The sequence below is a fragment of the Quercus robur genome, chromosome 2 (assembly GCF_932294415.1).
Source record: "Quercus robur chromosome 2, dhQueRobu3.1, whole genome shotgun sequence".
Classification (NCBI taxonomy): domain Eukaryota; kingdom Viridiplantae; phylum Streptophyta; class Magnoliopsida; order Fagales; family Fagaceae; genus Quercus; species Quercus robur.
This window is the reverse complement of record NC_065535.1, coordinates 29,253,759-29,273,260: the sequence shown is the minus strand read 5'-3', so window position 1 is coordinate 29,273,260 and position 19,502 is coordinate 29,253,759. Positions and strand designations below refer to the sequence as shown.

The window sequence follows — 19,502 nt, the reverse complement described above, 5'->3', positions numbered from 1 at the left end:
AAAGGAAGAAACCACATCCATACTCGTCCAACTCATGGACGAGGTAGAGCCAACTGAAACAATCCAAATTCTGGACGAGAGAAAAAGTTGGCAAAATAAGTAGATGGTATGTAAAATTAGTTTGCAAGTCTTAAGACGAATCAAGCTAATTAAAAATACTACCTGCTAAGACGAGTTAGACTACATGAAAAATATGTATTCTCGACATGGACGAGCTAGGAGTAAAATAGCTTAGCAGCATCCGTCCATGCAAAGAAAATGAAATCACTCGTCCATGCAAAGAAAATGAAATCATTTGTCCATGCAAAGAAAATAAAACTTCATTCAAAGGGTGGACATCCTACGTCCAAAAACCCTTGATTAGTTTGAAAAGCAGAAATAGTATACTTAAAAAACCCGTCCTAAAACCATGGACGAGTATAATGTATTCTTGTTACATAAAGAAGGTCCAAAAACAAAGGACCAAACACAAAGGTTACAAAAAGAAAGAAAAAGCAAAGTTACAAAGGTTAAAGTCTCGTCCTAAGAAGGGGGAGCATTCTCAACAGGCTCGTCCTGAGGAGGCTGAGTACTGGCGTCGTCTTCCACGTTGACGTCATCAGAGCCGGTCTGGAGGAGAGAGCTTGTGGCAGCAGCAAGGTTAAGCTTGATTGCGCTGAAGTCAACTTCAGGGAAGTTTTCAACAGCGTCCATTCTGAAATCTTCAAAACCAGCTGCATAATTGCTATCCAAAGTGTCTGTATACTCTTTGGACGACTTGAACTCAGCCACAGCGTCCTCTCTTGCCTTGGAAAGACGAGCATTCAACTCATTGTTCATCTTTTGTAAGTGATCAATGCGCGTTTCCTTCTCCAATGCATCCGTCCTTAGCTCCTCAATCAACTTGTTACGCTCTTTGACCTCGTCCTTAGCTTTTTCAGCAAACCCAGCCCATTTCTTACAGTCAGCGTTCACCTCCTGAATCCTTGTCTCCAACAAGACTCTCGTCTTGTCCAGCTCCGTTGCCTGTCTAGACGCTGCTATAAACTTTGACATGGCCTGTGAATAGACAGAACAACATAGAATGATTAAATGAAGAAAAGTTAATAACTGAACAAGGACGAGGGATACTGGCATACCTTGAAGAGGTCATGGACGCCTGAATGTTCAAATTCCTTCAAGCCCATGTTATAGCACATGTTTATATCCTCGTCCTTGACGGCTGTCTGGAAACCTTCCCAAGCCAGATCTTCACTCTCAATAATGTTCGTAGAAGGCTGGGACGAGCCAGGCGTAGTAGACTTGGCTAAAGGAGTTCTGGGCGGAGTCTTGGACGGAATGGATTCAACTGGAGTGGACGAGTCCACGTCAACTATCTGGACGGCAGGCTGAGACTGAGGAGGTTTTGACTTAACCACCTTGGACGAGCCCTGCTTAACCCTTTTGTCTCTACGACTGGGGAGCCCTTCCAGGTCAATATTCTTTGGCAAGAATTTTCTTTTGTCCCCAGCCGTTGGACGCGTCTGACCCTCAGGACGATCCTGGGCCATACCCTCAGGACGCTTCCCTTCTCCAGCAATTTCCTTCCCTTTGTTCTCTTTCATTGTTGACATTCCTAAGACGAGATGAACAAATTAAGAAATGTATACAAAAAAGAAAAGGGAAAGGAAGTTTAGCTAAAAACTTACTTTTTCGCACAGTAACTTCGTGGGCTATAGCTTCGTCTGAAGGCTCGGGACCTAAACCCCACTTGGCTAGACGTCTAAGCGTGACCAGAGAATGGAAGCTCCTATCTGTGTGTAGACGAGCCCTGTGGACGCGGTCACGGTGAAATTTGCTCAAGGACGGACGTTTGGCAGCTACAACACAATGAACAAATAAAGGTTAGAAATTGTAAATGTACCAAATAGGAGTAAGAATAAAAATAGACAAGGGGAAGGGACGTACCTTCTGGACGAAGGTTCCCTAGGTCCCCAGTGTAAGGGGGAAAGGGATCCCTGCCAACGTCCACAGGGTTCCCTGCCCAGAAGCCTGAAAGAAAAATGAACTCCGTCTTCCACTTCCTATCAGACGAAGCTAGGGACTTGATCAACCTACAATCATTCCCCCTAGCAGTAAACTGATAAAAACCTTCAGATTGACTTATGGCAGAAGGTTTATAACAATAAAGGAACTCGTCCACTGTAAGAGGACGGTCCCCACCAAAAACTTCCCTCCACAAAATTTGCATGGAGATAATTAATCTCCATGCATTAGGATTGAATTGACAAACACCTAAACCTAACTTGACTAATAACTCCCTAGAGAAGGCATTTAAAGGAAACCTAAGGCCACCTAAGAAGTAAGATTCATAGACGCCTATTCCAAAACGGGGCTCACAACACCACTCTCCATGGACGGGTAACCTAGGGTTAAACTCGTCCGGGATTTGATACCAGGATTTAAGGTTACCTAACCTTTGTTCGTCCGTCTTAGAATGGACGCCTACAGCGCAACTAAAGACGGTCTCTACCTCGTCCGAAGGATTGGACGGAGAACCAGCTTGAGAGCCAGAAGCTCTCCTAAGCTGTTCTTGGACGACTTCAATAGGGAGCCCAGGGGCCCCAGAAGAGTAGTTCTCGTCCGTGCTTCCTCCACTCTCATCACTAGCACTGCTAGAGCTAGACCTATCACTAGTATCATCACAATACTCGTCTATAACCTTATTAAGGCTATCAGTAGACGAGGAAGCAACAGACATCCCTAACAAGAAACTTAAACCTAAAGACGAGAAAAAGAAGAGTACCTGGCTCTAGACGGAAGAAGACTCTAGACGCAGAGAACTCCTAGACGAGGCTCTAGACGATGGATGTCAAGGAAGAAAATTTCTGGAATGAGGAGGGTTAAGGGAGGCATTCCACTATTTATAGGATGCTGACCTGGGTAATCGAAACGACCCAACCAATACGGAAGCGACACGTGGCATCTACCTCGGAAAAATAAATCGACGGAATCAGTCTCTAATAAGAAAAGGACACGTGGTACAGTAATTATTAACCAATTGTGTCCAAGAACGTTCAACCTTTTGGACGACTCACATGGACGATGGGGCAACTGATGGTGTCACAAATAATCCCAAGTCCATAACTCGTCCATATGTCTCGTCCAACGACAGAAGCTACAATAGGCGGAGAAAATTGCAAGCGTACCAGCGAACCTCGTCCGTATATGGACGAGCTTAATACCTCGTGAGATCTACTCGTCATTTATGAACGACAAGCCTTCCAAGATGATCTCGTCCATCTTTCACTAAAAGTGGACGAGATCATCATGGAGGTCTCGTCCATCCTTACTATGGATGGACTAAAAGTGGACAAGCTTCTCATGAAGGTCTCGTCCATCCTTACTATGGATGGACGAGTTCATCGGCCCGTCCGACCTAGGTAACTTCCACAGCGGTTATGGAAGTTACTCCCAATTCTCTGGACTCCTCGACACTGGGAACGGTTACCAAACAGATAACCGTTCCACACACACACACTATATAAGGCTTCTTCGATGAAGGGTAAGGGGATTTTTCAGACATTTTCTTACTGTTAAGAGAATACTTCTTCGTTACAGAGAGTTCAAAGTAACTAACTTGATCATCGGAGGATTTTTGGCCGGTCCTCACCGGTCCCCTCTGATTCTGTGTCCTTTGTATTACAGGAGATAGCCCAAAGATCAACGTTCAAGTCTTGTCAACCCACTGATAATCAAGGAATCATCAATTTCTTCAAGATTAAAAGCTGAGTTTACTATGTTCTTAAGCTTGGCATAGAACTCATCAAATGACTCATCCTCCTCCATCTTGATCTCTTCAAAGCTTGTAGTGAGCCTCTAAAACTTTGAATCCTTGACAACCTTAGTTTCTTCATAGGTTGTCTAGAGAATGGTTCATGCTTCCTTAGCAGTTTCAGTGGTGGATATCCTCTTGAATTCCTCATTAGTGACTGCGCTGAATAGAGCATTCAGTGCCCTACTGTTAAAGTTTGCCGCCTTGATCTTAGCATCATCCCAGTCGGCTGGCACTTCTGTAGGCTTAATCCAGCCTATCTCCATAGCTTACCACATTTTCTCATCTAAAGACTGCAAGAAAGCTCTCATGCATAGTTAATGCCATCAAATAAATGAGGTATAATAAGAGACTGTCTTCTATCCATTACAAACAAGGGTCAATGGATCACACAGCAAAGATTAACCCTAATCAGAGTGTGTCTGCTCTGATACCACTTGATAGGCCAAGAATGTATTGACCCCTTGTGATAAATTAACCAATTAATTTAGTCAAGTGAATTAATTAAGTTAATTAACATGCAAAGCGCGTGGTAGCACAAACAAATCACCAAATAATTAAATGCAGCGGAAATTAAATGACACGGGTGATTTATTTACGAATGGGGAAAACCACCGAGGCAAAACCCCACCGAGTGATTTTAAGGTCACCACTCCCCAGAATCCACTATTATCAAAACAAGTGGTTACAAGTAAAGGAATCTCAGTACCTTATACCAACCTACAGTTGAACCCTTACCCCAATACCTAATTGGACTTATTCTGTAGTGATAGTCTCTCTTTTTTAATGCACGGCTCCCAGTACGTGACTAACCAAATGCTCGGATCCCAGTACGCGACTTGATCACCAACTTGAGAAGGATGTTAGCTGCAAAGTTCTTCAGTTCATCACACAATGACGATCATGACGTTGCTTGGTTACAAAACCCTACTGTGTACAAACACAGCAGCTTCTTCAAGAAAAAGAAGAACTAGGGCAAACTAGGTTTCCGGTCACACCTTTCTTCACACTTGTGGAATTGTGCTCTTGTGCAACTTCTGTAACCTTTTACGGCCCTCAAAATAATTCTTATATATGTTTGGGCTTTCTTATGTTTAGGGCTATGAGAAAAGAAAGCTCAAACATATACCCACAGATTGGATTGAAATCAACTCTCAAAAACTGAATTTCATAAACCTCAATAGATAGCCATCTATTGAGCTAGCTATTGAGCCATAGGCTTCAACAGCTTTTAAACCTCGATAAATGCTAGATGTCGAGTTTTAAAATCCTGCACTTTCTTACTTGATTCTTGGACAGACTTACATGGCTCTAACACTTGAACTTGAAACCTTGTTTCTTGAAGCATTAAATACATCCTAGATCTACCCAATTACAAGTAAAGTGCGTTTTGTCAAAGGATTACCCAATTACATAAAATGTTGACATATGTTCCTAACATCAAATCACATAGTCCTAACATTGAGGAATGAAAAATTTTGGCTCATTTCTGGGACTAGTGCTCACTTGGCTGTTGTGGTACAAGGCCTACTCAAAGTGATTGTAGGATTAACATACTCTATCTACTGCATGTAATGTATTGATTTCTATAATTTTTAAAATTCATAGGGTATTATTGCTTAGGCTTTTTTACCCTTCCTTTCCCATGATATTCATTTCCTAGTGAAAACTTTACTTGAATGAGGATTATCTTACAAGTGAGAAACCCACTAAAAATAGCATTACTCATTTTGTTTTTTAACTTTTTCATTATTCAGTCAAGTTTCATAATATAGAATCTTTTAAATATTTTTTGAAACTTGAGTGAATTGCATTGTAGGCTTCTATATTCAATTAGTGTAGTTTAATGGTTTAATGATGCTATTTGGTATATTTAATAGTTTACTGGTGGGATTAGCACCTTTCTATCTAGTTGCTAAAACTGAAGAAATCCAGTCTCTCCAAGTAACTTCAATGAAAAAACTATTATGCACACACTTATATATGAACTTGCATTTTGTTGTGCTTACAATTGTCTTTCGATGTGCTTACCATGTTGTGGGTATAGATTGTTAGCTATTAAATATAAGTTTATCACTAATATAATCATCACATAACGTACTACTTTTTATTTTATTTTTTGCCCTTTCCTTTGTTTTATTGTCCAATTTATTTTATTTAAGTTCTCATTGCTTCTTTTTTTTTCTCCTTAGAAAAATACAAAAGCATGTGATATAAAAGCATTTAAGTTATTGACAATTGAAGGACATTGAGATCTTGTGTGGGAGGGATAGAGCTATTGGCATTGGTGCAAAATATATGGACGATGCAATTGAATTTATGACTGAGGAAGGAGAAAAGTGATGAATTCTCCAATTGTAAAACAACATGTCAACATTTGTTATCAATAAGTTATGCAATTAAGCCTTGCCAAAGAAAAAAGAGTAGAAAAGATCCACTTCGAAACAATTTTTTAGTTTGAGATTTTGAATGTTGTTAAAAAAAAACCATGTATTTTGGATACTCTCTCTCTCTCTCTCTAAAATATTTTAGTTGGCAAGAGTTGGCAGGATATTTTTTTAGTTCGCTATGATGGAAGATATTTAGTCATTATCTTGTCAATTGGTGTATCAATGGCCTCTTTGTTTTGAATTTTGTGTAAAAGCCACATATTTTAGATACTTTATCGTCTCTCTTGCGATATAGAACTTTTTAGCAGTTAAGAACTTCGAAACAATTTTTTAGTTTGAGTTTTAAATGTTGTGAAAAAACTCATGCATTTGGGTTCTCTCTTTATGTTGATATTGAACATTTTAGTTGTCAATAGTTGGCCAAAAAAAAAAAAATATAGTTGCCTGAGATGACAAATTTTTAGTCATCATCTTGGCAATTGGATTATCAATGGCTTCTTCATTACCTCATGTATTTATTAAAAAATGTTACTAAAATTAAAATGTAGAAAGTTTAAGAAAAATAATAATTGGGAAAATTAATTTATTGATCTTAAATCCAAATCTAAATCTAAATCCAAATCCAAATCCAATTTTAGGTATCCAAACAATGGAATTTCAAATCCTTCATTGTATAAAAAGACCCAAATAAGGAATTTAAAAATCAATGGATTTCAAATCAAGGCTTTTTTAGATCTATTAATTTTAAAACCAATGGGTTTCAAATCAAGCAAATAGAGTGGTTGTATAACATTTTTATTGTCATTTTTAGGTTTTAATGTGCATAGAGCTTTACTATTGCTTCAAATATTTTATGGTCTCGAAATTAAAATTTTCACATTATATATTGTTGGATAAATCAAGGCCAAGTAGGCCTCTCTGTAATTTGTATTGCCAACTTGGGAAGCTGTAACCAAGAGGACATGAAATAGAATAAGGTGGAGCCCATAAGAACATGAACATGTGTAGTCTAAAGAACTATGGATGAATGTTGTCTTTTAAGAACAATTCCTCTATTATTGTTATATGCTTGGGAAAGTGACTCACACCTGGGATAGAATAGAATACATTGATTTCTCACCCCTAGTAAGATCCAAGGTGAAATGCCATCTAGGACGTTTGTTGAAAGATATATTTTCAAGACCCTTTGGTTAAAAGATTAAAACCATTTCTAATGAACTTCTCTCTTTTTATTTCTAATGAACATAATTGGTATGTATTTTTAATGAACTTTTCTTTGTAGTTCTTTTTTTTTTTTTTTTTTTTGAAACAGATTTATGAGATCATGTGTGTTACAAGTTGTAGCCTTGACATTCAGTTGGAATTGTAAGACTTGTATTCTCCAAAATAGCTAGAGTTGTAAAGAAAGATGGTAGAAAAGACTTGGGAGAAATGCAACAAATGTACTCCATGTGATGGTTATATGTTCAAATGGCCAAAGTTTACTGCCCTAAGCATCAACCTAGGAGAAATGCAAATCAATTAAGCAAGGACAACAATCCTTTTTGTGATGGTTATACTTTCAAATGTACAAAGTGTACTCAAAATTGTATCTTGCTTGGCTAAGTTTAATGAAAATAAATTCAAACCTACTTATGAATGGAAGGATTTGCAATGTCAATCTTGTTTGTGATTATTTGTCCACAAACTACTACTTATGAAAACAATGGAGAGAGAAAGGTTTGAGGTGACTGATAGGAAGAGAAAGGTGAAAGGTGAAGGCCTCTACAACAGGGAGAGAGGTGGGAGGTGAAGGCCCAATGTTTGAGCTATGCGAAAATGAAAGAGGTAAAGAGGTGATTTTTTTTTTTTTTTTTTTATAAAACTTAAATAAATAATATTGGTGATGTGGAAATTTGTTGAGGTTCCAAAGCTTATGTTGCAAAATATGAGGAGTCAAACAATGGCTTTTTTGTTTATTGCATGTATGTATTAAAAATATTACTAAAATTAAAATGCTAAAGGTTTTAAAAAAATAATTATTGAAAAAAAAAATTGAGTGCTAGTTTGTTCTTTTGAATTTTGTTTAAAAGACACATATTTTGGATACTTTATCGTCTCTCTTGATATAGAACCTTTTAGCTGTTAAGAGCTTCAAAACAATTTTTTAATTTGAGATTTTAAATGTTGTGAAAAAATTCATGCATTTGGGTTCTCTCTTTCTATTGACATGGTACATTTTAGTTGTCAATAGTTGGCAAGACATTTTTTTAGTTGGCTATGATGACAGATTTTTAGTCATCATCTTGTCAATTAATTATCAATAGCTTTTTCATTACCTCATGTATTTATTAAAAAATGTTACTAAAATTAAAATGTATAAGGTTTAAGAAAAATAATAATTGAAAAAAACATTTTATTGATTTTAAATCCAAATCCAAATCCAAATTTAGGTATCCAAGTATGGCATTTTATTTTGGAAGCATAATGTAATCGTGTTATTGATGATGATAGGTCACGCAACTCATACCAGATGCTTGACAAAAAATTGTGAAAAAATAAAAATAAAAATAAGTAGAAGTAAATAATCAAACTTTTATTAGATTTTAAACAAAAATCTTAATAGTGTTAACTGGAAGATAATTTTGGTTAATTGGGGGGATTTTGGTCATTTTAGAGAAAATTTGGGGGTATTTCGGACATTTTTATGTTTAGAGGGTATTTCGGTCCTTTTCTTAGTTTCAGGATCATTTCAATAATTTTTTTAGTTGTATTTTGGTCATTTTTTAAGTTTCTAAGGGTATTTCAAGCATTCTCTAGATAATGAGGGCATTACGCTCTTTTTTTTTTTTTTTTTTTGGTTCTAAGGGTATTTTAGTTATTTTTTAGGTTTCAAGGTCATTTCGGTCATTTTTTAGGTTCTAAGGATATTTCGGTAATTTTAGAGGGAATTGGGGGTATTTTGGTCATTTCTTAGGTTTCAAGGGTATTTTAGTCCTTTCTAAAGTTTTTGAGGTCATTTTGGTCACATGTGATGTTGGTACTGTCCAATGTGATAATGGAACTATCAAATGCGAGTAAAAATTAAAGTACCATTGAATGTGAGAAAAGTACGGTCAAATTTGATATTGAAACTGCACAGTGTAATAATGGAACCATCAAATTTGAGAAAAAAATAAAGGAACTACTAAATGTAATAAAAGAACTGTCAAATCTGATGTTAGAACTACACAACGTGACGATGGAACCGTCAAATGTGAGAAAAAAAATTAAGGAAAGCATCGAATGTAACAAAAGAACTGTCAAATGTGATGTTGGAATTACAGAATGTGAAGATGGAAGTGTCAAATGTGAGAAAAAAGTAAGGGAACCACCAAATGTGAGAAAAGAACTGTCACATGTAATGTTGGAACTACACAATATAAAGATGAAACTATCAATTGTGAGAAAAAAATAAGAGAACCACCGAATGTGACAAAAGAACTATCATATGTGATGTTGGAACTATACAATGTGAGGATGAAACTGTCAAATATGAGTAAAAAAGTAAGGAAACCACCCAATGTGACAAAAGAACTGTCACATGTGACCAAAATAGAGCAAATGTGATGTTAGTACTGCTTAATATGATAATAGAACTATCAAATTTGAGAAAAAAAAATAAAGGAACCATTATATGTGACAAAAGAACTATCAAATGTGATATTAGAACTGCACAATATGATAATAAAATCGTCAAATATGAGAAAAAAAATAAGGGAACCACCATATGTGAGAAAAGAATTATCACATGTGATGTTGGAACTGCACAATGTGAGGATAGAACCGTCAAATGTGAGGAAAAAAGTAAGAGAACCACAAAATGTAAAAAAAGAACTGTTACATGTGATGTTAGAACTGCATAATGTGATGATGAAACTACCAAATGTGATAAAAAAAAGTAAGGGAACCACTAAATGTGACAAAAGAACTGTCACATGTGATGTTGGAACTGCACAATGTGACGATAAAACCATCAAATGTAAGAAAAAAAAAAAAAAAAAAAAGGAAACTACCGAATGTGACAAAAGAACTATCATATGTGATGTTGGAACTGCATAATGTGAAGATGAAACCGTCAAATGTGAAAAAGAAAATAAGAGAACCACCAAATGTGAGAAAAGAACTGTCACATGTGATATTGGAACTGCACAATGTGAAAATGGAACAATCAAATGTGAGAAAAACGTAAGGGAACCACTAAATGTGACAAAAGAACTGTCACATGTGATGTTGGAACTGCACAATATAATGATAGAACTGTTAAATGTGAGAAAAAAAAATAAGGGAACCATCGATTGTGATAAAAGAACTATCATATGTAATGTTGGAACTGCACAATGTGAGGATGAAACCGTTAAATGTGAGAAAAAAAAGTAAGGGAACCACCAAATGTGAGAAAAGAACTGTCACATTTGATGTTAGAACTGCACAATGTGAAGATGGAACCGTCAAATATGATAAAAAAAGTAAGGGAACTACTAAATATAACAAAAGAACTATCACATGTGATGTTGGACCTACACAATGTGACAATAGAACTATCAAATGTGAGAAAAAAAAATAAGGAAACCACCGAATGTGACAAAAGAACTGTCATATGTGATGTTGAAACTGCACAATGTGAGAATGGAACTGTCAAATGTGAGAAAAAAAGTAAGGGAACCACCAAATGTGAGAAAAAAACTGTTACATGTGATGTTGGAACTACACAATGTGAAGATGGAACTGTCACATGTAAAAAAAAAGTAAGGGAATCACTAAATGTGACAAAAGAACTGTCACATATGATGTTGGACCTGCACAATGTGACGATGGAACCGTCAAATGTAAGAAAAAAATTAAGGGAACCACCGAATGTGACAAAAGAACCATCACATATGATGTTAGAATTGCATAATGTGATGATGGAATCGTCAAATGTGAGAAAAAAGTAAGGAAACCACCAAATGTGAGAAAAAAATTGTCACATGTGATGTTGGAACTGCACAATGTGAGAATAGAACCGTCAAATGTGAGAAAAAAGTAACCGATATAGCATGTTACCTATTAGTGGATACCGTACCCCTCCTTTTTTTTGGGAGTACAATAGAATTATCCTTAAATTAATGATGGTAGTTTGAAAACATTTATAATTTTAAAGTAAAAGAAAACTCATTAAATGATGTTCACTAAAAAATTGGATTTTCTTAACATAACCAACAAATTTTGCATGGAAGGAGTAATTTACAATAATTTGCATTTAGTTTCATTTTAGTTTCTCTCTCATGCCTTCTTTAGGCTAAAGCAAAACTTGGGTATTTTCCCCCCTTAACCTTAAGTTGGTTTTGGGAAAAAAGAGGGTGAGTTCCAATCTTTGTAGTCCTCCATACAATGCACTTCCTCCCTTGCTCTTTATCTATGATTGAAATTCTATTTGACCTCTTCATCCTTTTATGAATTATTGATTTAAGATATTGACAGCAACCACTCTTTGGTTTCTCTTGACTTCATGTTTTACAATTCCTCAATCATTGTTAATCTGTGTACTAAACTTATTGTTCATATACTCTATTTTTTACCTGCTTAACCTAAATCCTTTTTCTTAAAAATTTGTAAAAAAAATTGCTAGCAACACTAGCATTTTCCTTTTCTTAGACATCCCTCTAGATTTCCAACTTTTTTTTTTTTTTTTTTTGGAAAAACTCTAGATTTCCAACTTAACATGCCTTTAGAGGCAAAAATACATTTTAAACCTTATACTTAGCAAGGGTTACACATTGAATCTTATGATTTAGAACAATTAAAGAAATAGTGAAATTAAAAATTTTATTTAAAAAAAACGGCGCTTAAAGCAGAAACAACACCGTTACAACAAGAGAGATCAGAGCTCCCCTGGAGGTAATTTGTAGGCTAGCATAATTTTGGGAGAGAATATCGTTAGTTAGCAAGGTTTTGAAACCATTTAGGAAACTAACATCTCGAGTTTGTGAAGCTTGAGTTCGGTGACAAACTTGAGCCTCAAAGACTTGAGTTCTAGTGCTGAGGTGAAGTAATTTATCCACGTGGAACTCGAATTTCTCAGACTTGAGTTCTATAGAAGTATCTAAAGAACGAAGATGAAGATGAAGACAATCTGAAGAACCGAAGAACTAGATCTGAAGGAAGAAGAAGAACGATCTAGAAAATACACCTCTAAAGACATGATCTGGAAAACACAATCTGGAAAATGCATGAAGATGAAGATAATCTGAAGAACCGAAGAACCAGATTTGAAGGAAGAAGAAGAACGATCTGGAAAATGCGGATCCGAAGACACGATCTGGAAAACGCAGATCTGAAGAAGAAAAACAGAGATTTGGAGAACGCAGAACAATCTGAAAAACAAAGGTTAGATCCAAAGGAACAGAACGACAATCTGAAAAACAGAGGAAGAATCTACAAAAGCAAATGAGAAAGAAGAAGTGCAGAGGAGGAACTCGAGTATTATAAACTCAAGTTCAACGTGGATTCCACGTAGATAATTTTTGTTTGCCAGCTTAGGAACTCGAGCATTTAACACTCGATTTCTATCATGAAACTTGAGTCTTAAAAACTCAAGATGCTATTTTTCCACTTTGTTTTTCAAACATCACCACTAACAAAATTGTTAAAAATTTAAGGCCAAATGAAAAAAAAAAAATTCAGCTCCCCTGTTGAAATTCAGCTTAATCGTTTTCCTTGTCTGCGTCTGAAAGCTTTTGAAATTAAAAGGTAATTGAATTTTTCATCTTTATCTCTCTCTCTATATTTCATTTTTTTGTTTCTCTCTTTCTATATATGTATATATGTTTGTATGCAATGCTATATTTTAGTGACGAATTGTGTTTTAAACATGAAATTGTCAATCTGATTGTGCCATGGATTCAAAAAAAAAAATTCTAAGAATGGAATTCCTTGCATTTGTTTGATTTTTTCTCTATTTATGCTTTAGCAGCATGCATAAGTGCACTTCCATTCCAGTTATCTAGGATAGGTCTAGTAAAGTAGTAACCAATTGCTCCTGGGCATGAGCATAAACTACTTAGCTTGTCGGGTGAATGCCTTTGGATTACCAGGGAACTAGTTCTAGCTGGTGGGTTCAATTGCCTGTAGGTTTTACTAGTTAGAGGTGAGTCCAAAGGGCTCTTATTTAGAAAGGTTCCCTATGTTAAAATAAAAAATAAAAAATAAAAAGGGGGGGTTCTTCCATAACCAATGCAAAGAGATATGGACTTGAAGTTGAACCTTTATGCAAACTTATTGTGATAAGAAATTCAAGTGTGATACTGATGCTTCTGCTAGTTATGCAAACTTATCATCATAAATTCATAATAGTCTTTCATTGTCTTAATATACTTTAGAGGAACTCCCTTCTTTTATGAAATCCAACAGCCAACAGATAACCTTTCTAGGTTATATTGGGTTTTAGTGGCAACTATTAGAACTCCAGGGTTTAATGAAACCAGCATAATATTCAAGGGGATTAATGTAATTTTTCCTTTCCTTTTTGCTTTTGTGCTGTCTGTAGTATGCTGCTGCTGAAGCTTTTAGAGGCTTTTTTCTGAGTTGGTTCATGAAGAATGTCGAGAGTTAGAGACAGGACTGAGGATCTGAAGGATGCTGTAAGGAAGACTGCTCTTTCTTTGGAATATAGCGTGGTTCGTTTATCATTTGGATTCATTTTTTCTCTAATTATTTATATGATGTGTTTCTTGTGATGGAAACTTTTGGCATGATGGAGTTCTGGGGAAAAGGTTTTGGTTATAAACTTATAATGTTGGTGTAAAGATATAAGTTGATTGTTTTGTTCTTTTGTTATTCCCTTGAAATTTTTTCTTAGCTATGTCTGATGTGTATTTATTTGAAACCAGTCAAAATCTGCTTGTATCTTTATTTATTGAAATTCTATATCTTGATATCCCTGTAAGTGACTTGGCCTGTGCATGTAATACATAATTTGTTACCTTGACAACAAATAAACTATTTTTTTCCCCTTTTCCTAAGTGAGGTGTTGTTTTTGGCAGTCAAAATTGGCAGCCATTTTGACATCTTTTATCATTCATAAACCTCAGCAAGGTCAGCTTTCACTAAAGCTGCACTGAAGACGGTACATTCAATATTGCTAGAGTCCTTTATTTTTCTGGTCCCCTTTACTTTGGTTAAGGGAATTGGTTCACTAGAAATCAGCAAAAAAAAAATTGATACGTAAGGATTTCCAGGTGTTTTTTTTCCCCTGATGGAAAGGGAGCATTTGAACATTTACATATAGTTTGTTGTTAACTCTTCTCTATATCATCTATTAGCTAGAAAGCGTCGAAGCTTTGGAGCAGTTTATGTTGAAACATTGAAAGGATTATGTGGATCTTTATCACACAACTGATCAGGAGAGAGATAGTATTGAACATGAAGTAAGTTGTCAAAGTCATCCTCAGAAACCCTTTTCTAAGTCATTCTATTATCTCTGTCAACATATGGAAATCACTTTATAATCTAAAACAATAGAATCTGATGCTTATGTTTTTGTGATGGGTCTTAACATGTTTTTCTTCCACACAGATTATTGAAGAATTACATGTGTCAGGCATTCGATGTGGCTTTGCAAGTCAGTTATATGTATATATAACACATATTGTAGTTTATTTCAGGTTGACCCTGTTTTAATTTTTGTACCAAGTGCTTAATTGCTTTGTTTTACTAGTTTCCATTCTCCACAGTAACTTTATACAATATAGGGGCCTCTCTCTTTTTTGTAGGTAAATCCTTTTGCACATTTCGTGAAAGATGAAGCTGCATAGTTATTACACTACACTAAACATTTTTTAAATCAATTCTTTGCAGGTTAGTACTTTCATTGCCAAGAACAAATTGATATTATAAAAAATAGCATAAACAATGAAGAAGCAAACTCCAAGGGCTGGCTTGGTGAAAGAGCAGTATTAGATAATACTAATGCCGATACTATAGCGCACAAACATGGTGTGTTATGATTTTTTTTTTTTTTCTTCTAATTTTTATTAAATCTATTTATCTTTTATTGGAGTTGTGCTGGGTTTGGACAGATCTTCCTTTTTAAAAGTCTGGTCTCACCTGATATAGAGGTGGCCAGTTAGATTATTTTTACCACTTTGTGAGTTCCAATTCATGTTTTCATTGATACCCTTGTCTATCTCAATTGGCTTATCTTCTCTGATTCTGAAAACCTACTTCTAACTGCCCTAGATGTTGTGGTTATAGGACCACTTGTCTTGTTTTCATTATTTCCCAAGGTTAACCTAATGGGTAGCTGATATTTTTTCACGAGTCATCAGGGATTTTTTAATACTGATTAATAATGTTTTTTTCCTGTCATATCTGATAGATTAATTTTCTTATTATATTTTCTTGAGCTGCAGGTTTTAATTTTAAGTGAGAGACTTCATTCAGTCACAATGCAATTTGATCAGCTAAGAGCCATACGCTTCCAAGATGCCATTAATAGAGCGATGCCTAGAAGAAAACTCCACCATAATGCCAATTCAAATTCTGCTGATACCTCTAAATCAAATATGTCAGAGTTCAAGGAGCCTGATGAATTTCAACCTGACCATCTAAGAGTCCAGCAGCAGCTTTTGGATGATGAAACACGTGCCCTTCAGGTAACCAAATTAGTGGCTCTCTGATCACATTTGTTTAAAACCACCCATAATCGTGTTTCTTCCCTTGTTCAATTCTAGACTGAGGTCGTCCTAAAGTTAAAGCTGCTTGCCGTTGCTCATTATGCAGGTATAGTTAACTAGTTTTCTGGATGGAGTTCAAGAAACTGAAACTAAGTTGGTGGAAATTTCAGCATTGAATCACCTTATGTCCACCCATGTTCTGCATCAAGCTCAACAGATAGAATTTCTGTATGATCAGGTGAGAGATGATATCTGTTTTCCGTATTTCTTGTTTATATGTTTAGCAACAATTCATACACCAAATGATATCTCTGGCTTTGTACAACTAATTCCCTTGTGAAATTACTCGAAATGGGTGGGTCTCTTCAGTTAGCATTTGTTTCAGACAGTAACTCGAATACTTTATCATAGTAGTTGTGGGCGAGCTTCAACATTGCTTTAAATTGAGGAAACATATGCACTCTGCATTCAAAATTCCAGAGCTGCAGTGCTAAATGGGTGAAGGCTGCTGGTCTGGTTGACCTGTTAGCCTGATCTGTCGTAGTTAATAATAGGATTTTTTTTTTTTTTTGGGGGGGGGTTGTTGTTTAGAAGCTGACATATGATGGGGTCAAGAAGTGCAAGCTTTATAAACCATGGGAATGTCACTAGGGAAGTACGAGCTCATAGGTGTAATTTGTTTCTCCCTTCTGTTTTCTTTAATTATCGTTGTCTAATCTCTAACATCATCAATCAGACATTTGGGGAAGCATATTTTACATCTTTAAATTGTGTTACAGTGAGATTGAACATGACTCTAGATGCATCCAAACACTACATTTAGAGCTGAATCCTAGGGTGGAAAAGTGATGCAATACATTAACTGAACATGAAGCAAAAGCATTTCCTTCACTCTTTTATTTGTAATCACCAAAATGTGTTGTGTACTGTTTTCTTGTCTACTTATTGTTGGGATTATTCTAGACACTGGAGTTAAATATAACTTACACCTATTCTCTTATTTGATCCTTTTTCTTCCCATCTTTTCTTCTGTTTATTTTACAGGCAGTTGAAGCTACAAAGAATGTAGAGCTTGGTAAAGGGTAGAAAGCAAACTACTGACAATATATATCGATTTTTTTTTTTTTTTTTTTTTGGTCACTATAAATTAGATAAAGGTTTAAAAATATAAAGTGAAACCCAAAATTTATTTCACAACTTTTTTAATTAAAAATATATGATATAATTTGAATTTATGTCAGATTTATAGGTTCAAAAACTAAAATTTAATAAATAAAAAAAAAAAAAAAAAAAAAAAAAAAAAAAAAAAAACTCAAAATTTAAGTGTTGAAAGTATAGGTTCTTTTGTCACCAAGAGCTTTGTAACGCAATGAATATCTTTTGGTATTTTCAACAAAAACATTTAGAATTCAAATCTTATTTTTTCCGACTATTGAATTATCAATATGTGTGTGTGTGTTATTTTGGATGGAAGAATTAAACAATTATTGAACTATAAAACTCAGCATTAATTTGCAATCACTTTTTAACATTCCTTTACCATATAAATTTATTGTTTAAAAATTATCACTTTTTAACATTCCTTTACCATATAAATTTATTGTTTAAAAATTATCATATTAGTTGCGAGATTTCAAATTTTGATGTGAATTGTACAGTATTTGTAATGTAAATTGCACACATCCACAATTCAAGTGAAATAGAAAACATTTTGTTTTGATAATTATTAATTAAGTTATTAATTTAGATATTGATTTGGATTATAAGGAGTGTGGGGGTCAAAAAACAACCATAGTGACAACAAAATGACTTACACAATTAATTTATAAAAGAAATGGCAGAAATTTCACAATGGAAAAGCTAAACAGCAGATTGAAAGATAACAAGGATCAAAAAAGACTTTTATTGATATAGGAACAATTTTCCCAAGGTACGAGGGATAGGATTAAAAAGCTAAAAACACTTGGACATATTCTACTGTTACAACTTTCTCTCTCTTGTTCTTCTATAAATCTGTTCTCTCAATTTTTCTGAATCCCCCCATCTGCTGCACCTCCCCTCCTTTTATAGACATTTTTTCCTTCTTTCTCTCCCCAGTTAGCCCGTTCCCCGTTGGATTTGGGGTATATTTGTCCCATCACTCTTCTGCTCTGCCACTCTTTCATCATGAAATTGGACTTTTGGGGGTGTTTTCACTATTTAGGCCAATCAATTAGCATTTAATGTGGAAGAGATTAGGTGAAAACATCTCATTAATGCAGAGGTGACTGCCCCAATGGTCCTTATCTCTTCATAGCGTTTTCCAAGGTGAGTCTAATGGAAGGTGGCATCTCGATCCACAGGAGAACTGGTCAACCGTGGTTCCTTGCATATATGCTATCCAAAAGGCTCTGCTTATTCCCATCCAACACAAACTGGGGTTTGAAGCATATCGAGCAGCCGTGGAGTTCGAACATTATGCCAAACCCCTAGAGGGTTATGCAAGCAGGTTATCAGAAGAGTGAGATAGGAGAAACCTGACATTGGTTGGGTCAAATTATATTCAGATGGTTCATCTAAAGGGAACTCGGGTATTGCTGGAAGTGGAGGTCTCATTAGAAATGAAAAGGGTGAATGGATCTGTGGCTATGCCAAAAAGATTGGAATTACCACCAGCTTTGTTGCGGAACTGTGAGGTCTTAGGGATGGGCTGATTCAATGTCTCAACTTTAAGCTTTCTTCTGTACTAATAGAACTAGACGCAAAGCTATAGTTGATTTATTGGCTAACCCGTGCTATTCCAATAATGCTATATCCCCTTTAGTGGATGACTGCAAGTTCCTAATGGCCTAGCTTCCCCAAGTCCAAGTCAAGCATTGCTTCCGGGAAATAAACAAACGTGTAGATGCCCTCGCACGATTAGGATCGAAGCAAAACAGCGACTTCCATTTGTTTAATTGTCCACCTGTGGACATCTTAGATCTTTTTAATTTTGATGCTAATGGGCTGTACTTAAGTAGACTGTCTTCTTTTTTTTAGAATGAAGCAGACTTTGTCTTGAACCTGTGTTTTCTCTTTAGTTTTTAATGTTATTCGATGTTTACAACAACAACAATAACCAAAAAAAAAAAAAAAAATAAAAAGAAAAAAGAGGTAATCAGCTCGGACCTCCACAGGATTCACCTCTGGAAGTTATCTTTTATTCCACAGGCCTCTTCATTCACATTCATATTCACATCTTTGAACAGGGCCCATCTTTTTAGAAATTATCTATTGGGTCTCTCTCTCGGCCCGAGTTCATGTTCATCCCCACAAGGAGCATATTACAAATTAACCTCTTAATAGAGTATTGATGTTTTTACTCCAAAAAATATCATAAAGTTTTGGTTAGAAAGCTATGAGTAACCCTCATTGTCAGTTTGGGACAGGAAGTTTGTCAAAACCAAAAGGTTTGTGACAGGAAGTGGGAAGCAAGCGAGGTGGTTGAGGCGACATTCGAGAGTGAGAGCCTACGCCCAATATGCGTTCAGATTGATATATTTTCTTTTCTTTTTCCTTTTTCGTGGGAACTGTATTTTAAAGGTTTAAATATAGGTTGCTTTATGCGAACCTTGTACCGCGAGTAAAACACAAGTGAAAGTTCAATGCAACAAAAAAGCACAAAGA

The 19,502-nt window shown here is 35.6% G+C and overlaps 2 protein-coding genes and 1 pseudogene across 2 annotated transcripts; 1 reads left to right on the top strand and 2 right to left on the bottom strand.

Annotated features, from left to right (window-relative positions):
• Positions 1 to 360: 360 nt before the first annotated feature.
• Positions 361 to 1,207, bottom strand: LOC126713227 (uncharacterized). The gene is made up of 2 exons (XM_050412926.1): positions 1,119 to 1,207; positions 361 to 1,038 (listed from the first exon to the last, which is right to left on the bottom strand). Exons 1-2 carry the CDS (start codon positions 1,176 to 1,178, stop codon positions 523 to 525), a joined length of 576 nt encoding a protein of 191 aa, XP_050268883.1. The 5' UTR covers positions 1,179 to 1,207; the 3' UTR covers positions 361 to 522.
• Positions 1,208 to 1,369: 162 nt separating this feature from the next.
• On the bottom strand, positions 1,370 to 2,940 carry LOC126713225 (uncharacterized). The gene is made up of 2 exons (XM_050412923.1): positions 1,668 to 2,940; positions 1,370 to 1,594 (listed from the first exon to the last, which is right to left on the bottom strand). Exon 1 carries the CDS (start codon positions 2,717 to 2,719, stop codon positions 1,802 to 1,804), a length of 918 nt encoding a protein of 305 aa, XP_050268880.1. The 5' UTR covers positions 2,720 to 2,940; the 3' UTR covers positions 1,370 to 1,594; positions 1,668 to 1,801.
• Positions 2,941 to 13,533: 10,593 nt separating this feature from the next.
• LOC126713228 (syntaxin-81-like) lies at positions 13,534 to 16,991 on the top strand (annotated as a pseudogene).
• Positions 16,992 to 19,502: the final 2,511 nt, after the last annotated feature.